Below are 21,320 nucleotides of genomic sequence, written 5' to 3'. Positions count from 1 at the left end.
CGGAGGGCACGCGGAGACCCCAGCCGGTATTTATGTCCTGCAGCCTGAGTTGTCCCCTAGCGGGATGGCTGCTTTAGAGAAGCAATAACTTCCGTGTGTGTTTGCAATGGTCTATTTAATGTGTTTTAGCTTCCCCGTTGAACGCTGAGCAGAACATCTCACCATTAGCCATTTTGCTTTGCCAGTTACCACACGTGGCCCAGCCTCCGGAGGGTGGCGGGTTCCCGCAGTATAGACTGTGTAGTGCATGCAAGTGGTCCTTCTCACTGGTAGGGGTGCCCTTCCTCCCGTCTTCACATCCTGAACCAACCGCCCGGGAAGCAGCCTGAGTGAGTCTCGAAGGCGCGTGAGCGGGGAACCCCTGGCTCCCGTCTTACCCTGCGATTCCTTACCCTGGGAAGCGTGGGCTGCCCCGTTGTACCCCATTCATCCGATGGTGTGGACCCTTCCTCGTCCTTCATTCAGTCTCCCAGCAAAACCACGATGATATGATGAGAAGTTACTAACCTTTTGGAAAGGGGAATGGTTTCCCAGTGGTTAAAAACCCACTGTGAAATGAACACCTTATGTGTTGGCTTCACGCATCCTGAAATCGCCACAGAAAGAATCGTGTGCATGCTTTAAAACACGTGCACAGCACAAGGAGCTTCAGTCCTGGCGTCACGGTTCAAGTGATCTTTTCCTGCAAAGTGAGAGTCCTCGGTCAATAGTGTGTCCAGTAGGAGTCATGTGCTCGCTAGATACTTGTTTCATGAGACCAACAGCATATTTCTGAAATTACCTTCTGCCTGTAACACTTATTTTGTGTGCGTATGGTTGTTAGTGACAATTGCCTACGTTTCTGTTTTTGCCTCTTTAAATCTATTGCCATGCCGTAAGGGTTACTTTCCATTTACTTGTAAGAACCTTTCCTCTCTGCGCTTTCAGAGGCCCCATGGAGTATTACAACTCCCAAACCCGATCTTTTTCTGCCACAGTTTATAGATTCTGTCCCCTGTTTATCAGCTGAAATCGCAAGTTTCTCAAGAGAGTCTGCTCACTAAGAAAACACTGTCATGCTGTCAGTTTCCAGTGGACAAGTCACAGACTGGGAGGAAAGATGTGCTAATCATGTCTATGACAAAGGATCTAGAACGTGTGAAGAACTTTCAGAAGCAAGAGAACAAACAGCTGGTTAGTACATGGGCAAGAAACATAACTGGGTGCTTCAGCACAGAGGCCGTGTGCACGGGCAATAAAATAAGCACGTGGAAAGACATTCAACCGCCATCGGCTTGGTTATAACTTCCGTTTAATCTACACCGATGTAGAGCTTCTTCACAGATGCTCATCCGATTAAACGCATGGTAAATGGCAGGACAGCCCCTTGGACGACGTCATGTTGAAGTGATGATCGGACATTTGTTTGATCGAGGGATCATTTGGATCCTCGTTTCCCCTATTCCCATGAAAGTTTTCCGACAGGTGGGGACACGTCCCTTTGTCTGCGGCGACGGTTGCCTTCCCAGAACACACGTGCACACAAATGTCTTAACAGACCGCTGTCTGTACTTGATGAGCCAGAGGGGGGGAGCTGGACCCCTGAGCCACAGCACTGACGTCTCTGCACCCCACGGGGGTCCCAAAGTGGCAAGCTTCAGTAACGCACGCAATAAACCCTCTTTTTGGCAATCCACTCACGCCAGAAAGCTCTATGCCTTTTCAGAAGTTTCCAGTCCTATTGAATTAAGCGATTTCTGACTTGAAAAAAAATCCCCATCCTGCCAATGACGTGTCCTCCTTTCCTCCTGCTGTAGTCCCTTCCTGTGAAAACTGGTCACTTCAGAGAAGGTGAAGTTGGCTGTCCACGGACCTCTGTCATTCTCCTCAGGGGGACAAACACAGTAATTTCAGCGTGTTTTGCTTTTAATTTAGACAAAGCGTTTATCTGTGATCTTTCCCCTCGAATACAGTATTGTGAATCATTCTGATGATATATATGTAAAATGTGAGTAACAGGAGGTGTGTGTCTCTATCCAGCCTTTTAGGTCTTTTGAGGACCTTCTCTTACACACAGCAATATACAGTGCTCTGTCCCCCTTGCCGCGAAGCACATGGGGTCACTGTCCTGTACCTTCCCCTGTTTGCCTCTTCAGCGTCTAGTCAGCAGGGACCCAAAGATTCCAGTGAGTCGATGTACATATCTTTGTACATAGCTATGTTATTGCATACAACAACAATCTGGTGCTAATGTTTTGCCCTTGGCATTCTTAGGTGGCGGCTGATTCCTCCCCCTCTGTCGTAGCACAGCTGTGGAATGCTCTGTATGGCGAGATTTCAGTCAGGGGTATGGCCTGTGGCTTTTATCCTGCAGTCCAGTGTGGAAAATGTGTACGTACTTCATGCTCGACCCTTACCACTTAGCTCTCATCGTATCGTCCTGCTTGACTTTTAACAGAATAAATGTGTCCTTGAGTGAATGGAGCGTGTCTTTGACTTACCTATGTTCTATCTTTTTTTTTTTTTTTTTTTAATCCAACTGTCCTCACCATAGGTCAGATTCTTAAGCCACTGATAAATTGTGGGATGGATTCTCTATATGTGTGTAACTTTAGGCCAGCCTAGCTAAGGCTGATCGGTTTGCAGGCAGGCAAAAGTCAGGGGACACAGGTTGTATCAGTCAGCCGTGGCCGTAGTGATGCTGCGTAACAAGCAACTGTGGGATCTCAGTGTGCAGTACGGTATCTCTTGAGCTCACGCACGCGGCGATCATGGTACTCTGCTCCGTGTGTCTCTCGTCTTTCTCCTGGAACCGGCAGCCTGGCCTGGGGAAGTCCGTGGCGGATGCACGAGAGAACCGACCCGGGCACAAAGGTGTTTTTCCACATACCTGATTATATCACACCGCTAACCTTCCGTTGCCAAAGCAAGCCCCACAGCTGAACTCAGAGAGGTGGTGGGATGTGCCCCACCTCTTCGGTGGGAGGAGCCGTGTCGTCACGTGGCAGAGTGTGGGCACCAGGTGTGAAGAATTCGGGCCACTGATGAGCTGCATCTCCCACGCCGGCGTCTGCTCTGATGGGGTAGCGCTCAAGCGTCCTGGACCCAGAAGCCACGTCCCCAGGGCGAGGCCACCTCTGCCTGCCGCTCCCTAGTCGTATGGCCGTGACCAAGGTACTCGGGCTCTCCGAGTTTCGTCCTGTGTCACTGGAGAAGGCCTGGGGAGCTCAAGCAAGCACATGTTGTTCATGTGCTTAGAGGCCACACTAGGCCTGGAAAAAAGTGCTGCGGAGGCGTCTACTCTTGTGGGTGCATCATTCTCTCTGGTCTTGGAGGGACAGGCCTTCCCTGAACGATCTGCCAGAGCCGCGCAGGAGACGGGGATTTCTGTTGCATGGGAGGATGAGAAAGGGTTCTGGTCTGCAGCAGGTTTGCGAGGCGTCAAGGCTGGATGGGAGCGGGGAGAGTCTCTTTAATAAAAATTATTCAACGGGCGCCTGGGTGGCTCGGTCGGTTAAGCGTCCGACTTTGGCTCAGGTCACCATCTTGCAGTTCATGAGTTTGAGGCCCGCGTGGGGCACCGCGCTGACATCTCAGAGCCTGCTTCAGACCCTCTGTCTACCCCCCCTCCCCGCTCTGCCTGTCCCCTGCTCTATCGCAAAAATAAACATTAAAGAAACAAATTTCATAAGTAAAAATTATTCAAAATTAGAGTGGATATTTACTGAGAATGAAAAACTCACAAGTCAGATTTTTTTTTCAGTGGATGAATACCACACATTTTGTTTTTATTTCTGGCTTCTGCCAGGTGACTTCAGCGTGTCTCCTTTGAGTTCTGGAATGGTCAAGAGATTACTAACTGGGGGCAGTTCAAATGCAGTCCGAGAGTGCTGCTGTGGTGCTAGGCTGGGCCGTTCTGCGATCTGTGTGCCATGTTCCATGACCCGCTGATGACAGCGTGCAGGGTTGCGTCCCGGAGAACTTGTGTGCTCGGGCTGGTGAACCACATTGGTGACGGCTTGGTCTTTGGTGCGGGCCCATCAGACTTGTACGGGATGAGCTGTGTCGGGTACCCTGAGACAGCCTGGGATATGGGGACACCAGACACTCGCTCCATTTTCAGACCTGTCTGCCGGGACTGCTGCAGGTCTGTACCTACAAGCGCAGACATTCTGAGAGCCTGGGTTGTGCACTTCCCGTTAAGAGAAGAAAAGCAACGCACGGTGTGTTTATCGTTCGTGTGTGCTACATCTTGAGTCCCGGTGACCCACATAAACATCCCAGTCAACCCAAGCTGGATAGTGCGCCCTCTCCTCGTCTCCTCCAGGTCCCCCAGAGGCTTGTGGTCATTCCGGCACCTCCTGACACAGGCAGGCGGAGAGGAATGACATGGTAGACCTAACAGAACGTGATGACGATGTCTTTGGCAAATTTCACGAAAGCATAGGGCTGTGCCAGATAAACCAGGTCATCAGATTCAAAGACGAGGCCTACTAGATGGCGTGATCCGTCCCGGCGAGGACCACGTGGAGGTGTATTCAGGGCTGTCAGTCGTAGCTCACTAAACCCTCAGCCCTCAGAGCACAAGGCAGGGTTTTGTGTATGTCTGTGCTTCTCTGCTTGGTGCCTGGTATGAGTGGGCGCTTAATTTATACACAGGTATTGAATGGGCGAAGAAATAAAACCGCTTACACAGTATGGATCACCGAGCAGCATGAGATTTCCTTTTTTTCCCCTCCTCCTGGGTGCCATGTATGGAACACCTGTGTGCCAGGCACTTGAGGTCGGGCCATGGAGCACGTGCTGCTGACTTAACGCACAGAGGGAAACAAGGACCGAGTTCGTCGCATTACCGTCTCAATCTTGCTGCCTCTACCTTTACCCTCCCAGGTTCTCCCTTCAGCCTCTTCTGCGTCGGTGTCCGGAGATAGAGGGATGTTGCATGGGTCACAGGAAGCGAGTGCCTTGATTTTATTACTGTCAAGCCTGAGACCAGAAAGGACATAGAACGCAAGGTCAGCAGGGAGGAGCCGATGGGGTGTGCCAATTTTTGAAGGTTCCAAACAGGAACAGCCCCTGGGATCTAAGTACTGAAAGGCACGCAGGATAGTCTCCAGAGAAAAGCCAAGAGGAAAACTATCCAGTGAGCCTGGGTGTCTCTGCTATGTATTTCTCTCGAAGAGATTCTCGGAGTATAGTGAAGTTTCCAAGGAAGCCTGCAATAAAGACTCGTTTTCAGATTCACTCAGGGTTTCCAAATGTACTTGAACTTGGATTGCTTCCACCCTGTGTTTAAAAAGTTAATATTTTGATTTATTTATTTTATTTTTGAGACAGAGCAAGCAGGGGACTGGCAGAGAGAGAGGGAGAGGGACAGAATCCCAAGCAGGCTCCGCGCTGTCTGCGCAGAGCAGAGCCCGATGTGGGGCTCGAATTCGGGAACCGTGGGACCATAACCTGAGCCCAAATCTAGAGTCAGATGCTGAACTGACCAAGCCACCCAGGTGCCCCCAATTTAATTTTTTTTTAAATTTTTTTTTTTAACGTTTTATTTATTTTTGAGACAGGGAGAGACAGAGCATGAACAGGGGAGGGTCAGAGAGAGAGAGACACAGAATCGGAAACAAGCTCCAGGCTCCGAGCTGTCAGCACAGAGCCCGACGCGGGGCTCGAACTCACGGACCGCGAGATCATGACCTGAGCCGAAGTCGGCCGCTTAACCGACTGAGCCACCCAGGCGCCCCTGTTCTAATATTTTTAATCAGTCAAAATGTCAGCATATCTTGAGAGACCCAGTAATAAGGTTGGCCACCACTGGTGGTAATGGAGCACTGTGAGTGTTTGGTCTAGGGGGCTCCTGTCCCCAGAGGTGGGGGGAAAACCTAAGTCTGTCTGTCTCCGTATAAGGCCGCGGTCTTCAAATTCGATTTTGTGTAGATTATCCAAATAAGCTTTGGGTAAGATGGAAAATACACAACAACCACAAAAAACCCACATACGCACGTACGCGTGCACATCCGTAGCTAACAATATATGTTTAATATTCTGTGCCAAGCACATATTTGGCGTTTTCTCCCCACCAGCAGGACGTTTCTCCCCACCAGCCGGCGTTCGATTGTAGGTCTCCGGGCACACGCCTACTGTCCCCACATCCATTCCTGCCATCCCTATGGCCCCACCTTCCCTATTGACATCTCTCTGGCATGCCAGCCACCCCTGGTGACAGCTCTAGGACTTTCCCAGGAGACATGAAAGTCTACTAGGCCCATAGCACGCTCAATCCCATTCCACGCCCACAACGTTCTTTCCCATCCAGTGCAGGTGAAGATGCTACCACTGTCAGAGACCTGTTGCCATGAGACGTAATATATTCACCGGTCTTCCCTTCTTCTCTCTCTCCTGTCCTTCTTTTTTTCTCCCGAGAAACAGGAGTCTACTAATCATGTTGTTGAAGTCTTTACTTAGGGTGCCTGGGTGGCTCACTTCAGCTCAGGTCATGATCTCCCAGCTCAAGCGTTCAAGTCCCACATCGGGTGACCTCAAGTGGCTCAGTCGGTTACGCATCCGACTTTGGCTCAGGTCTTGATCTCACAGCTCCTGGGTTCAGGCCCCGCATCGGGCTCTCTGCTGTCAGTGCACAGCCCGCTTCGGCTGCTGTCTCCCTGCCTCTCTGCCCCTCCCCAGCCCGTGCTTTCTGTCTCTCAAAAGTAAATACAAACATCAAAAAAATTGTTAATAATAAAATAATCTTTTTACTTAGCAATGTTGGGAATTTTCCTCTAGTTATTTGTTAACATCGCGTTTAATTGCTGTGTGATAGCCCACTATAAAGGTACTCAATAGTTCATTAACCGTATTCTCAGAATGGGATTTTTTCCTATTTGTTCCCAGTTGTAACCTTGGTTATAAAGGTCATTGGGTGTGTGTTTCACTTACGTCTACATATCTCTCCTTGTTTGCTTGGGATAAATTCCTTACAGAAACACTAAGCGATTCTGGTGGAATTTTGGCTTGTATATAAAATCTAGTACCCTGAGTGCTGGCTAGCTGACATTATGTGATTTTTTGGTAGCCTCCTGTCTACAGAAGCCCCATTTGAAGCTATTCCCAATCTTCGGTCAATTCCTCACAAATGAGGAATTATTGTACATACTCCATGCTATTTTACCCACGTGGACTATGTGTCAACAAGCCTGTAATCCAAGCCTCAACTAGGAGGAGGTCCTTTCCCATGAATTAAGGGTATCTTTCCTAATATGTCAAATGTCCATGGTCTTTCACAACTGAATCTTGCCCTTGTGGGTACCACTTCTGCTAACACCTACACATATATGTTGCCATAGCTTTTTTTTTAATTGAAATTTTTGTTTTAATGCTTATTTATTTTTGAGAGAGAGACACAGCACAAGCAGGGAAGGGGCAGAGAGAGAGGGAGACACAGAATCAGAAGCAGGCTCCAGGCTCTGAGCTGTCGGCACAGAGCCCGATGCAGGGCTTGAACTCGTGAATGGCGAGATCATGTCCTGAGCCGAAGTCAGACACTCAACCAACAGAGACACCCAGGTGCCCTGGTGTTGCCATAGCTTTACAAAAAAATTGTCATTACTTCCTGATGGTGTGGGTTAGATACCATTTCTGGGGGACAAGAGAGCAAATGAGTAGGAGACAGGTCTGAATCAGATACATCTTAAAAGTGGACTTTGATGGTCCATTAGTAAACATTACCCGCCCTCCCCCGCCAAAAAAGAAAACTAAAACTAAAACAAAACCAAACCAAAAGATGATATGCAAAGAGAATACATGATTCAGAAAAGAAACCAAACAGGTGCGGTGATGAGTTACAAGACGGATGTTGCCTTGGAGTCCGGGACCTAGCAACCGAGAACTTGGAAGGCGCAGACAATGGGTGACAGAATGTGCTCACAGCTGAAGGCTGAGGAGAGGAGAGGGCCTTCAGACTGAGCTCCAGTCACGCTCGGTGGCTGAGTGCTCCTGTCTGCCCTGCCGAGGGGCCGGCCATGGACAAGTGAGGACGCTGTGCTGGATAGAGGAACAGCCTGTGCTCTGCGCGTCTGACCCAGTAGCTAGCCGTCGTCCTCCCCAGACTTCCGTTGCGTCGGAGACTGCGTCACTGGACAGTGGAGGTTCGGCCTTCTTTGTTGTGTGTGTCTTACTGCGGTGCAATAGGACATAATCTTGATCATCTTACCATGCGTTAAGGGTACAGTCCAATGGACGTTTAAAATGTTAGGTCAACACCACTGTCCCATCTCCAGGACATCTTCGGCTTCCCAAACTGAAGCCTTGTCCCTGTTAAACACTAACTGCCCCATTCCTTTCTTCCCCAGCCCCTGGCAACCGCTGTCCTACTCTCTGTCTCTGTGAAGGTGCCCACTCTAGGGACTGCATAGAAGTGGAATCACAGTATTTGTCTCTTGGGGACGGGCTTGTTTCAGCGTAAGGTCTTCACGATTCATCCATGTTGGAACAAGTGTCAGAACTTCCCTCCTCTTCAAGGCTGAAAAATGTCCCATGGTGTGTCAAGACCACATGTTTTCTATCCATGTGTCCATGGACAGACATTTGGGTTTAGCATGAAGGGCGCTACATGAACGTGGGGGTGCAGGTATCTGCGGTCTCTTCCGTTGGGTAGAGAGCAAGAGGTGGGATTGCCGGATCACGGGGTAATTCCACGTTTCATTTTCCGAGTCTGTGTTGTATTTTCTCAGTCCCTCTTGTATTGTGTTTTGACTCCTTGGCCACACGAGTGTTTGTTTCGCTCACTGTCCGTGATTAATTGGCTGTTCGTTGCTTTCACATTTTGATGCCCGGTCCTGGACTCTTCTGACACGGATTCGAGTGGCACCACATCAGTGTCACTCAGTGGTGAAGACTAAGGAAGGTGGAAGGGGCAGACCCTTTCCCTCGGGCCACGTAATCCCACTTAGAACTCTTCAGGGCTCTCTTCATTCTGCAGCCTCTGTATTGTGACACGGTTGTAATGGCATCGTGAGACAACCTCACGGGGATTTTTGAGGTTATTGTTATTTATTTTATTGGCGTTTTGTCGCCCCATTTCAAGCCTGTCTCACACATCCACAGGCCCACCTCTCCTGAGGCCGCTTCTCTACATGGGTCCGCACAATCTACTTCCTCTTTTCTCTTTTATATTCTCCAATTAGCCAACATGTGTAGCCCTCAAATTTAGTCTCCTTGGCTGGTGAAAATAAATAACCTGCCTATCTCTGGGGAAAGGCAGCCATATGCCATCCGTTCTACCCTTGGAAATGAAGACTTTCTGGGTGGCTGGGTGGCTCAGTCGTGAAGCATCTGACTCCAGCTCAGGTCATGATCCCACGGTTCATGAGTTAGAGTCCCACACCAGGTAAGCACAAGCCCTGCTTCAGGTAAGAAGCCCTGCTTTCTCTCTCTCTCTCTCTCTCTCTCTCTCTCTCTCTCTCTCTCTCTGTCTCTCTCTCTTTCTCTCTCTCTCTCTGTCTCTTTCTCTCTTTCTCTCTCTCTCTCTCTCTGCCCCTCCTGGGATTCTCTCTCTCTCTCTCTGCCCCTTGCCGACTTGTGCCCTCTCTCTCTCAAATAAAAAATTTAAAAAAGGGAGACTTTCTAATCTGAACCAAAGACATATCAGAATTCAGGCAAGTATAAGGTGTACGTTGCACACGGGAAGCTAGTACCTGCTTGAACACTCCACCAGAAGGTTTCCCATCTTGGGGAAAGCATTTCAGAGTTCACGAAGCTCTATTAAATGCAAGGGATGGAAATCATACTCGGGTTACGAGCCAGAGACTGGTAAGAATAGTCGTGTCTTAAACTTCACGAGGCCAGAAAACTACAATTAGGCTCACTTTCAAAGTGCCCCTTGTCGCCAAGGTTCCTTTGCACTGAGCATACATCGTGCTTCCATATACACAATAATCAAAACCCAAACAGACACGCAGTAACAAAGGTTACGGGAAGGTGGAGAAATTCGAGCCCTTCTACATTGCCGGTGGGATTATCAAATGGTGCCGCCACTTAAGAAAACAATGTGGTGGTCCCTCGACGTGTTAGACATAGAGTTACCTTGTGACCCAGCAATTCCCCTCCTGCCAAAGACAAATGAAGACACATCCACGCAGAGACTCACACGTTAATGTTCACAGTAGCATCATTCATAGTAGCCCAGAAGGGAGAAGAACCCAACTGTCCATCACCTGCTAAACAAACTGGTATGTCTATACAGTGGAATACTACCAGGCCATGAAAAGGAATGGAGTCCCGATACATCTGTGGATGAACCCCTAGCACATTATGCTGAGTGGAAGCAGCCAGACCTAAAGGCCACATATCGTAGGACTCTGTTTATAGGAGATATCCAGAAGAGGCGTATCTGTGAACATGGAGGACCAGGGGCCGGGGGAGGGGAGAGGGGAGTGATTGCTAACGAGGACAGCATTGCTTTTATGCTTCTCTTGGACGGGCCTTCCTTTTAGCGAATGGTAGACAAAATGGCTATACTTTCCACTCAGCTCCCGTGTCACAATGGCCTCATTCTAGCACAATTTTCTCGAAGGGTTTTAGAATGTCAGGTAAGTGCATGTGTAGGTTTGTAAACGGTAAGTAAGCGAGCCAGGGGCTTCGATGGGATGAGATCCAGACTATCGCAACGGCATCCTTCAGAGTCCCCTTGGTCTCATCACATTGTGGGTTGGGCGTGGCCCGTTAGGAGAGAGGATGCCAGCTGCCTGATGGTGAAGGGGTATCAGGTCCCTGTGGCTGGTACCTCCAGAAAAATGGCTGGACGTGGCTCTCCTCTGGAGCCAAAGACAAATGTGTCAATTTCCCCACTTTTCCCATTAGGTCATGGAGCTTGATAACATTGACCTGAGAGCAAGAATGTTGTCACGTTCCTCTCGACCACACGGCATGGGTTTCAGAGACTCTAGGGTTTCAGTTAGGAAGTTCTGATTCTACAGGCCATCAGCGCTGGGTACAGTTTCTTATTTTTTTTTTAATATTTATTTTTGAGAGAGAGAGAGGGAGACAGAGTGCAGGCGGGGAAGGGGCAGAGAGAGAGGGAGACACAGAATGTGAAGCAGGCTCCAGGCTCCGAGCTGTCAGCACGGAGCCTGACGTGGGGCTTGAACTCACAAGCCGTGAGATCGGGACCTGAGCTCAAGAGTCAGACGCTTAACCGACTGAGCCACCCTGGCGCCCCAAGATTCTTTAATTTCTAAAAATGACTGGATACTCAATACTGTCATTAAGTACATATGATTATGGCATTTTTAGCTTACATTTGATCTTGCTTTATGCCTCCATTTATACTATCAGAGTTTGCATTTAGAAATGAAATAGTAGTCTAGGAATGTGAATTATTGAGGCGCCTGGGTGGCTCAGTCGGTTAAGCGTGCGACTTTGGCTCAGGTCATGATCTCACAGTTCATGGGTTCGAGCCCCATGTGGAATTCTGCGCTGACAGTGAGGAAGCTGCTTGGGATTCTCCGTCTCTCTCCCTCTGTCTCTCCGCCCCTACCCTACTCTCTCAAAAAATACAATAGAATAGAAAAGGAATGTGAATTATGAGGGAATTTCTTCTAGTCTCAGACCCAGTGCACACATAAGGTATAGGTCTTCAATTTGATTTGCAAATTGGACTCTGAGGGGTTGGGGTGGGCAGGGGTGACTTTTCTGGAGGCCCTGTGTGGCTCTGAACCTACAGACCTTCCAAGCAGTAAGCCCTCTGTCAACTTCTGCTTGCGGGTGCTGTTGTGGCCTTGGGGATGTTTGCAACGGCTGAGGGTTCTGGCAAAAGCTGAGTTTCTGGACAGTCCCACAGAAGATACTCTAATATCCCCAAGCGTGTGTGGGGTTCCTTCCAGGGAGGACAGTGAGGTGCAAATACGAGTTATTACAGAGTACTTATGTACCAGAATTAATTAATCCTCCATTGCTTTACAAGCTTAATGAAGCCTTTTGTATAGTTTTTATTAAAAAAAAAAATCACGCTCATGCCAGAAGTACCTAAAAAGCTTGAACAGCCAGACCTCATTTAACAAGTCACAATCCAAGGTCACAAATACAGTGTTGAGTGAAAGAAGCCAGGCACAGAGGAACGCCTACTGCAGGATCCCTGTTTTGAAAAACAGGCAGAATTGAAGCAACACTTTTGGGGGCCCGTGCTGAAGGAAAGCCCTGTAAAGACAAGTAAGGAAGTGATTCCGTTATCTATCCTCCACCAGGTGGTGCCGACGGGGTTATTTGCCCCGTGCCAATTCACTGAGCTGTACACTTCGATTTTGTGTGCTTTTCTGTATAGATGTGATTCTTCACAATACAAATAGCCTTAACAACGCTAACCCAGTGAAAAATGTCTCTTACTAACTTAGCATATAGAGACTTCCAGTTGTGTTTATATGCACGGTGACGTTCTCTGTACTCTTTCGTAAGTTCCCGTTTGGGCTCGATCCATGGTCAACATCTTCCTTTTGGTTATGTGTGAATGGGAACAAGAACGGATGTAATCTTGAAGACTAAGCCTGTGAAATGCTAGAAAGGAGGTGGAGGAACTGGAGCCTTCATGCATTGCTGGTGGGAAGGCAGAATGGTATAGCCACTTGGGGAAACGGTTGGGCACTCGCTGAAAAGTTCAACATCCACGTATCGTACACCCCACTAGTCCCACTCCGAGGGACCTACCCGAGAGAAACGGGAAAGTAGGCCCGTGCAAAGTGTTACGTAGAAATGTTTAGAGCAGCCCCATAATAGCCCAAACTTGGAGCCAACCCAAATGTCCAAAACCGATGGAAGAATAAACATTTGTCCAATTGAATAGGACTCAGCAATCAAAAGAAACTACTCACACATGCTACAACGGGGATGAAACTTGAAAACACTCTACAAAATGAGCAGAGCCAAGCACAAAAGAGTACACCTTGTTCGATCCCTGTTAGATGTTTCACGGCGCATGGCTCCATTTCACGGATGTAGCATGAATTATTTGAGCCCCATTGTTAGACCTGAACTTGTTTCCCATTTTTCAATATTATGCATAGCGTACGGCTAAATATTGGTGCCCAGTCTTAATGATTTCTTTAGGCAAATGCCTAGAAATGGAACTGCCTGTGTGAAAGTCTGTCCATTTTAAGCCAAATGGCCCTTCACAAAGTGCACTCGGTCTGGGCTCCCGCCAGCAGGGCTCCCGTCTCAAATAGAGCACCGCTTACCACACGGTGGGGGGTGGGGAGGTCACTCTTCCAAGCCCAGGAGCCCCACCCTCATGACGCTCTGTATTTGTTTGCAGACCCCCAGTACGCAGTTTCCATGGCCTTGCCGCTGGGTGCCAACAGCTGCCAAACGGCAGGCTTCTCCCTAGCCACCATAGGATGGATCCTCACCATCACTTCCATGGGCCTCGTGGAGTGGCGAGTGTGGCACATAGGGAACACCTCTCTCTCTTACTCCAGAGTGGTCTGTGTGGGAATGTGGAAGGTGTGCATTTACCACCATGTCCCCAACACCAACAGATCTGCATTGTGTTACCATTACGCCTACAATGACACTTACATCCCTTTGGATATTCGTATTTGTCAAAATCTCCTGTTGGTCGCCAGCATCCTAGGTCTTATGGGGAGAGTCTCCATCATCTTTGCACTTAAAAATCTGTGCGTTGGAAGTGGTCAGAGGAATGTCACCTTCGGTCCACTTGTTGTCTCAGGAATTCTGGACATAGCTGCCGGTATCTGTATCTTGATCCCTGTGATCTGGAATTACCGCTCCGTGATGAATGAAGAGGGTATTGCCTTCCCACCATTTCTCTCTATACCCTTCAAGCCCAATACTCAGGAGCTTGGCAGTGCCATTCTGGTGGCAGGCCTGAGTGCCATCATGATGCTGTCCAGCGGATTAATTTTCCTCTTTTACAGGTGCCCCATAGCTCGCCGAGTGCATCCTCAAACTTCAGAAATATAAACTCTTGGTTGCATTGGCTTTCCAAATTCAAGATTACCAAGCATTTGTGACGAGTTCTAGCAGGATGCCCTATCAAATATTTCCAACAATTCTAGACCATGCCAAGGGTAGTTGTGGGCAGAAAGTAGCCAACTATTTCCATCTGCTATTTTCTACGTCTTGGGTTCTTTACAAGAAAATTTCACTTAAAAAAAATCTTCCCCACCTGTTGGTCGGTCTTACTGAGTCTGAATTTCAATTATTGTTGAATAAATAATCTATACTATAAACCTAGTCTATGGACATAAGATTTTCTGTGATTCTCACATGTCCCTTTTTTTCAAGTTGGTTTTGTTGTTGTTGTTGTTTATTAATTTGAGAGAGAGAGAGCATGTGAGCAGGGGAGGGCCAGAGAGAGAGGAGAGAGAGAGAGAGAGAGAGAGAGAGAATGAGAATCCCAAGCAGGCTCCACACCGTCAGCACAGAGTCTGACTCGGGGCTCAAACCCACCAACCAGGAGATCGTGACCTGAGCCGAAATCGAGAGTTGGACGCCTAACCGACTGAACCACCCAGGCCCCCCTCCAGAGTATTTTACTTTCTTTTTTTTTTTTAAATGTTTATTTATTTTTGAGACAGAGAGAGACAGAGGATGAACGGGGGAGGGTCAGAGAGAGAGGCAGACACAGAATCCGAAGCAGGCTCCAGGCTCTGAGCTGTCAGCACAGAGCCCGACGCGGGGCTCGAACCCACGAACCGTGAGATCATGACCCGAGCCGAAGTCGGACGCCCAACCGACCGAGCCACCCAGGCGCCCCCCCTCCAGAGTATTTTAAAGCAAACCCCAGATATCATGTCCCTTCATCCCTATACACTATCTAAAAGATGGACATTTCCTTGCATAGTCATTCTGTGCCTTAAAAAATTGAACAGTTATCCCTTGTGATCATGAAATATTTAATCAGAATTGTTACATATCTCCAAAATAATTCTACAATTTTATTTCTTCCACACAAGATGCACACTATGTCTCTTAAATCTCAGACTGAAGTACTTCCCCTTCGGTGCCCACTCCACCTTTTGTTCTTGTAAGATTTTATTTTCAAGTAATCTGTACATGGAACGTGGGGCTCAAACTCAAAACCCCAAGATCCAGAGTCACATGCTACACTGACTGAACCAGCCAGGCACCCTTGCCTTTTTTTCCTTTTCTTCATTTTGATTTGCCTAAGAAAGTGGGTCTGTCGTCCTCCCATGAAACTTGTCACATCTCAAGGCTTCATTAGATTCCAGGTCAGCTGTTTGTGGAAGAGTATGTCAAAGGCGATGCCCTACTTAGACTGAGTGCATTGTAGCAGGTGGTAAATGGTTATTTACCTTTTTAGTGATGCTAATATTGATGGGTGGATCCAGAAGGGGAAAACCCAAACCCTCTCGTAAATTTCATCCAGCTTCCACCTTTTGATGGTCCTTGTGCGAATCAATGATTGCACTAAGGATTACGAGTGGTGACTTTCTAATGTGAACATTTTTGTCAGATTTATTAACTAGAATGCTTTTGTAAAGAAGAGCTTTCTCTCATCAAGTGTGGCTACTTGGGTTCCCTACAATTCAGCTCAGACACAAAAGGCAAGGTAAATGCTTCATTTTTTCCCTTTAATTGTGAAATTGCTAGAGTAAGGGGGAAGAAGTCCTTAATTACCTTGGTGTTGACCGATGGCATTTTAAAATTGTTTTCACTGTTAGTTTTCATTTTTGTCTTTTTCTCCTGAGAGTATAAACTCAACTCTGGAGTCTGAACTCATGAGACTGTTTCCATGTTTTTATTGTGGAAATTTTCCAATGCCTTCAAAAGTAGACCAGCGATTTTCTCAGCTTCAAGAATTCTCATTAGGTGCCCTATAGTGTTTCATCCCCATCCTCACCGACTCTCACCAACCCCAGTCTTGGATCATTTTGTAATAAATCCCTGGCAGTGTATCATTTTATTGATGAATACTTCAAAACACATCTCTAAAAGATAAGGACTCCTTTTTCATAACATAACCACACTGTCATCATCACACCAAAAAAAAGTTAATACTTTCCTAATGGAAACAAATGTGTAGTCAATGTTCAAATTCCCCTAATTGTCTCATACATGCTTTTGTGGTTTATTAATTTTGAGAGAGAGAGAGAGAGAGACGGAGAGAATGCAAGCAGGGAGGGGCAGAGACAGAGAGAGGGAGAGAGGATCCCAAGCAGGCTGCATACCTTCAGTGCAGAGCCCCACGCAGGGCTTGAACTCATGAACCGCGAGATCATGACCTGAGCCAAAGTCGGACGCCTAACCAACTGAGCCACCCAGATGCCCAGATATATCTAGGTTGTTTTTTTTTTTAAGTTTATCTACTTATTTCTGAGACAGAGAGAGAGAAAGAGGATTTCGAGCAGGCTCCACACTGTCAGCAAAGAGCCCAACACAGGGCTCGAACTCATGAACCGTGAGATCATGACCCGATGTGAAATCGAGAGTCAGGTGCCTAACTGAGCCACCCAAGTGCCTCTTGTTATTACAAATTTAAATAACTACTCCCAGCACCCCACGCAGTTAGGTATGCCCTTCGTGGACTGTGGAATGCCTTTTTCTCCCCAACTTCGTAGGTGGTCCAGTCAGCTCCCAGGGTAACTCCTAAGCCCTCCTAATGCCCTATTTGATTACATTCTGAAATCATCCTGGAGGCCGGCCTAGAAGAGAGACAACCCCTTGAGCTCACTCACTGATGAATTCTTTCCCCAACATTCACTGGGTGTCTTTCACATGAGAGGTGACATCAAAACATTTCACCGAGAGCTTTGAGGATATGGTGTATACGAGACACACGCCTCCCACTTGTGCTGCGTGATTGCTCACGCTATTCACAGCCCTTCGGATGCGTAAATGGCCTCAAACGAAATAAATGACTAAAAGATAAGGTCTTAATGGGTAAAACTCAGACACACTTGAATCTAGAGTGACAGACTGAGGGTCATACTGAGTTCACGAGAGAAATCAAAGGGCTAACCTGGAATGTATTTCTTTTCAAAGAACATTTATTTGTTTGAGAGCATAGTGTTTGAAAAAATTGCCCCACTGTGACAAAGGTCTATCAGCTATTTAAATTTTTTTAATGTTTCTTTATTCTTCAGAGAGAGAGAGAGAGAGAGCGAGAGAGCATGAGTGGGGGAGGGGCAGAGTGAGAGAGGGACGCAGAATCTGAAGCAGGCTCCAGGCTCTGAGCTGTCAGAGCCCAATGTGGGGCTCGAACTCATGAGCCACGTGAGATCATGACCTGAGCCAAAGTCGGACGCTTAACCTACTGAGCCACCCGGGCACCCCAGTCTATCAGCTATTTAAATATGTGTTCCCAAATCATCGCCTGTGGACCCAAGTGGGCTGGGTGCTCCGCTAGAATGTTAAACAGACACTTCCTTTAGGCTTTGTGGCCAGATTTGTGGGCAACAGATTCTTCCTCCTCTCTGATGGAGATTTTGTAAAATTTTAATAGCATTCTTTAGGAAATCTCCTTTCTCCACCGACTATTATTTGCATAACACCCTTAGCTCTCAAGCTTTGCGAACTGGGAGGAAATCACACCCTTTTGCATTTAGTTACAGAGTTCCTGGCTCCCTTCCCAAGTCTTCGAAAGGAGCTGGATGGCAAGTCTGAGTCCCATCCAGACCTTCAGGGCTGGCCTTGGACAGAGTCCCACGTATTCTCCATGCAACTACAAGAATGGCTTGTAAAGTGGTTCCTCGGTAAACATCACATTCCTCCCAGTGAAATCTCCCCCTGTAATAGGTCTAATTAAGGCCAACTTTACATACAGGGGCTTTGAAAGTGGATTTGTGTAATTTAAGTGGATCAAAACCACGGGTTGCTTGGAAAATGGAAGCTCGCAGACGACATGCTTATGAGGAAGGGTTGCCCAACCCACCCCCCTCACAGAAGAGATACCGTGACCACGAACAGAGTGGCACATTTGCCACCTGTTGGTCACGGGGGAAAGTGGCTAGATTGGCTTCGGTGAAAATTTAGTGGTGACCCCCTTCTGCCTCCAGGCTCAACAGAGAGCAAGCCCATGGGTCCTAAAGACTTTAGATGCAAAAGGCCAAGGGATCACCATGGCAGGGTCTGCCCTGGGGGAGAAGGGTAGAAGAAAGGGGGGAAAAATGAGTTTCAAGACCTTCTGAAGGACCTTCATTCATTTCTCGGGTTAATGGCTATAAATGGAGGCAACGGTGGTTCGTTTACCTCGGGAAAGGGCTTTTAAGGAATATTCCCAAGCAGCTGCGGAAACCCCCTTTGTTTCAGGGAAATTCCCTGTCTTCTCTGGCTTGACAAGGACTGCCTATTTCCACCTGTTGGCGGGAAAAACCTGCACCAGCTCATCTGTCTGAGCTGATGGAGTTTAAGACCGGGAGACCTCCTTCTCTGTCCTCTGGACTTTTACCGGCCTCCAGCCCGCCTGCTGGGCCCACACCTCTTTCGCTTCCCGCCCCCCTCCGCCTGTTTCTGCACCACTTGGGGTGTGGCCTGCCTACCATCCTCAGGGCCTGAGGCACCACCGGCTCCTCCTCCCACCCTCCCGTCAGCACCCACTTCAGATCTCCCCACCAGTGTCTCAGGTAAGCACCGACAACGGGGAACGAATCGACTGTCTTTTAAGCTGATGCAAGCGAAACATAATTCGGTATTTAAACTAATTGAAGTTTGTTGGTCCAATTAAAAATAGAGTTATCAGCATTAAATATAAAACGTTTTATTCTATCTAGGTTTCCTAAAGGGCAGATAAGCTAATGTCATCTCCCTTGCAATTTGCTAGCAAGAAGGTGACTTAAAGTGATGGTTAATTCGGTCTCAAAGCTTTCACGGGTAATTGTTAAGATAGCTTTCAAAGGCTTTGGTAACCTGAAACTTTAAAGTTTTTGCTTGGATGAGAAATTGAAATTGGATTCATCAGACATCTAGGTCTTTTCGAAATGAGATAAAGTGCTAAAGCATTGACTGCTAAACATAAGTTTGAGCTTTTGACTTCTCATCACATGAAACAAAGGATATTTGGGTCTGTTGGAAAACATGCCTTGTGCTTCATCGATTGATGAATTTGCCATCTGCTGAATTCTGCTGTAACAGTTCATGATTGGTTACTAGTTAGTTTTGCCCGGAGATTAAGGTTTCTAAGCATTAAAATTCTTCTGTTAAACATAGTTAAGACAGATGGAAAGAAGGGAAGCGACTCTGTATGTAGAAAAGTAGGAGAGGTGTAAGGAAGATATAAGGAATGGAGATACATTTTTGTTGAAGGTAAAAGAAGGTAATTTGGTCCTAGAATTGATGACGTTTTGGGGTCATGGGGGGCTTGTGGCGTCTGGAACTGAAGGCCAAGAAAGAATTCTGGAAGACGTCTTTGGTGCAAAAAGCCGATTTTATTAAAGCATGGGGACAGGACCCGTGGGCGGAAAGAGCTGCATTGGGGTCCTTCTGGGTAACTCATTATCTACCCTCAGGTCGGGAGGAGTTCAGGGATAGAGTAAGTCTCTAAGGAATTCTGGAAGCAAGGTTTCCAGGACCTTGAGGGGCTAGCTGTTGCTAGGGAAACACCATTTACTACCGTTTAATAAAAGCTCGGTCCTGAGACCCTTCAGATGCATATGAGGGGACTGGGCACAGGCTTGGAGCCTGATTGCCGGCATGTATCCTGGGGCAGTCCTCGTAAAGGAAGTAGACTTCCAGGATCCTCGAGGTTGGGACAACGGACAACAACGTTAAGCCAAGGTTCTCTTTTGCCCCCAGCAAAGTGTCATCGTGGAGGCAGCTGAGCTCCTAGAGGGAGATCACTCTGCCGGTTTCAAGGACTTGAAGGACCTTCATCAAAAGGACGCTGGTTGTTTGGAGAAAAATGGCTTGGGACAAAATCTGAATGCAAAGGAAAGTTGTAGAAGGTTTGTGAAAGGAAATCTTTGGAAAGGAATTTTATGTGTGGTCAGCATGGACTAAGGTTAAAATAAATGGATTTCCATTTTTTTTAATGTTTGTTTATTTTTGAGAGATAGAGCAGGGGAGGGGCAGAGGGAGAGGGAGACAAACAATCCGAAGCAGGCTCCAGGCTCGCAACTGTCAGCACAGAGCCCGACACGGGGCTCAAACCCACGAACCATGAGATCATGACCTGAGCTGACTTAGCCACCCAGGCGCCCCTAAAATAAATGGATTTTTCAAATACACTAGTATGAGACTGAAAATCTGCTTTTCTCTCTGTTCAAAAGACAAAGTTTTCTTGGATTGTTGATCTGCTCTTAATAAAAAAATGTAAACAAGTATCTTTTTTGTCTGCCGGGAAAACCAAGCTTATGTTTTGTCTTTATCAAGTCTTTGATTACTTAGTTAAAACTTCTCAATGTTAAATTTTTTTTTTTTTCAACGTTTTTTATTTATTTTTGGGACAGAGAGAGACAGAGCATGAACGGGGGAGGGGCAGAGAGAGGGAGACACAGAATCGGAAACAGGCTCCAGGCTCTGAGCCATCAGCCCAGAGCCCGACGCGGGGCTCGAACTCACGGACCGCGAGATCGTGACCTGGCTGAAGTCGGACGCTTAACCGACTGCGCCACCCAGGCGCCCCAAAACTTCTCAATGTTAAAGGAGCTAAGTCTTGCTAACAACTATATAACCCTACATACATATTTGCCTTTGAATCTCTTATTGCCACCTTGGTTAAATAAATAACTAAGTTTTAAGTTTTGTAATGATCTGTGATCCTATTTAGGCATGTGCTTTATAACTTTCTAAGGTTTTAACAGATTCCCCAAGATTTAAATTGTAAATGAAGTCTTTTTGACCAATTAGGCTTGTTTGTTTCGTATGTTACGTTACTTGAAAAAAACTCAAACAAATAATGGTGAACCTCAGGTTGTATTGCTTGGATAAATGCTATAACTGTTCAAATATATATATACATAATTCCTAAAATTTTAATATGTTTTGGTAATAAGGTCATCACTTGATATTCTAGTTATCAAAGTGCTAGGTGTCACAGAAATCATGAATTCCCTTGTCAACTGCATCATAATGAACTCTCATATCAGATTGTTAACAGTGTCCATTTCTGAGATTTTGCCATTTATAGTTAATTGTTCTTATTCTCTCACAAAACGTCTTTCATCTTCAAGGACACTTATAAAAAGGACTTTTAGGACAAATACAGGTGTTTCACATCTTTAAGATTACTGAAATAGGTAAAAATTTCCAGAACTAACTAAAAGTTTTATTTGAACTAAACAAGAATTAGGAACATGGGACTAAATGAACTGAGGAAGATTATAGTTTTTGTGACTCTTGTTTGAAATACTATTGGTACTCATGGGAATGCAAAC

The 21,320-nt window shown here is 47.0% G+C and overlaps 1 protein-coding gene across 2 annotated transcripts; it reads left to right on the top strand.

Annotated features, from left to right (window-relative positions):
* The first annotated feature begins 7,803 nt into the window (after positions 1 to 7,803).
* Positions 7,804 to 14,211, top strand: CLDN34 (claudin 34). 2 transcript variants are annotated; one of them, XM_081792563.1, is made up of 2 exons: positions 7,804 to 8,123; positions 13,280 to 14,211. In XM_081792563.1, exon 2 carries the CDS (start codon positions 13,300 to 13,302, stop codon positions 13,945 to 13,947), a length of 648 nt encoding a protein of 215 aa, XP_081648689.1. In that variant the 5' UTR covers positions 7,804 to 8,123; positions 13,280 to 13,299; the 3' UTR covers positions 13,948 to 14,211. The 2 variants fall into 2 exon arrangements, with proteins under 2 accessions (XP_081648689.1, XP_081648688.1); XM_081792562.1 differs by lacking the exon at positions 7,804 to 8,123 and adding an exon at positions 11,992 to 12,583.
* The last annotated feature ends 7,109 nt before the right edge of the window (positions 14,212 to 21,320 follow it).

Source organism: Panthera onca, chromosome X, assembly GCF_046562875.1.
Source record: "Panthera onca isolate mPanOnc1 chromosome X, mPanOnc1 haplotype 2, whole genome shotgun sequence".
In the NCBI taxonomy this organism is placed as follows: domain Eukaryota; kingdom Metazoa; phylum Chordata; class Mammalia; order Carnivora; family Felidae; genus Panthera; species Panthera onca.
Note: the sequence above shows the minus strand (reverse complement) of the source record. Positions and strands in the feature narration are given on the sequence as shown.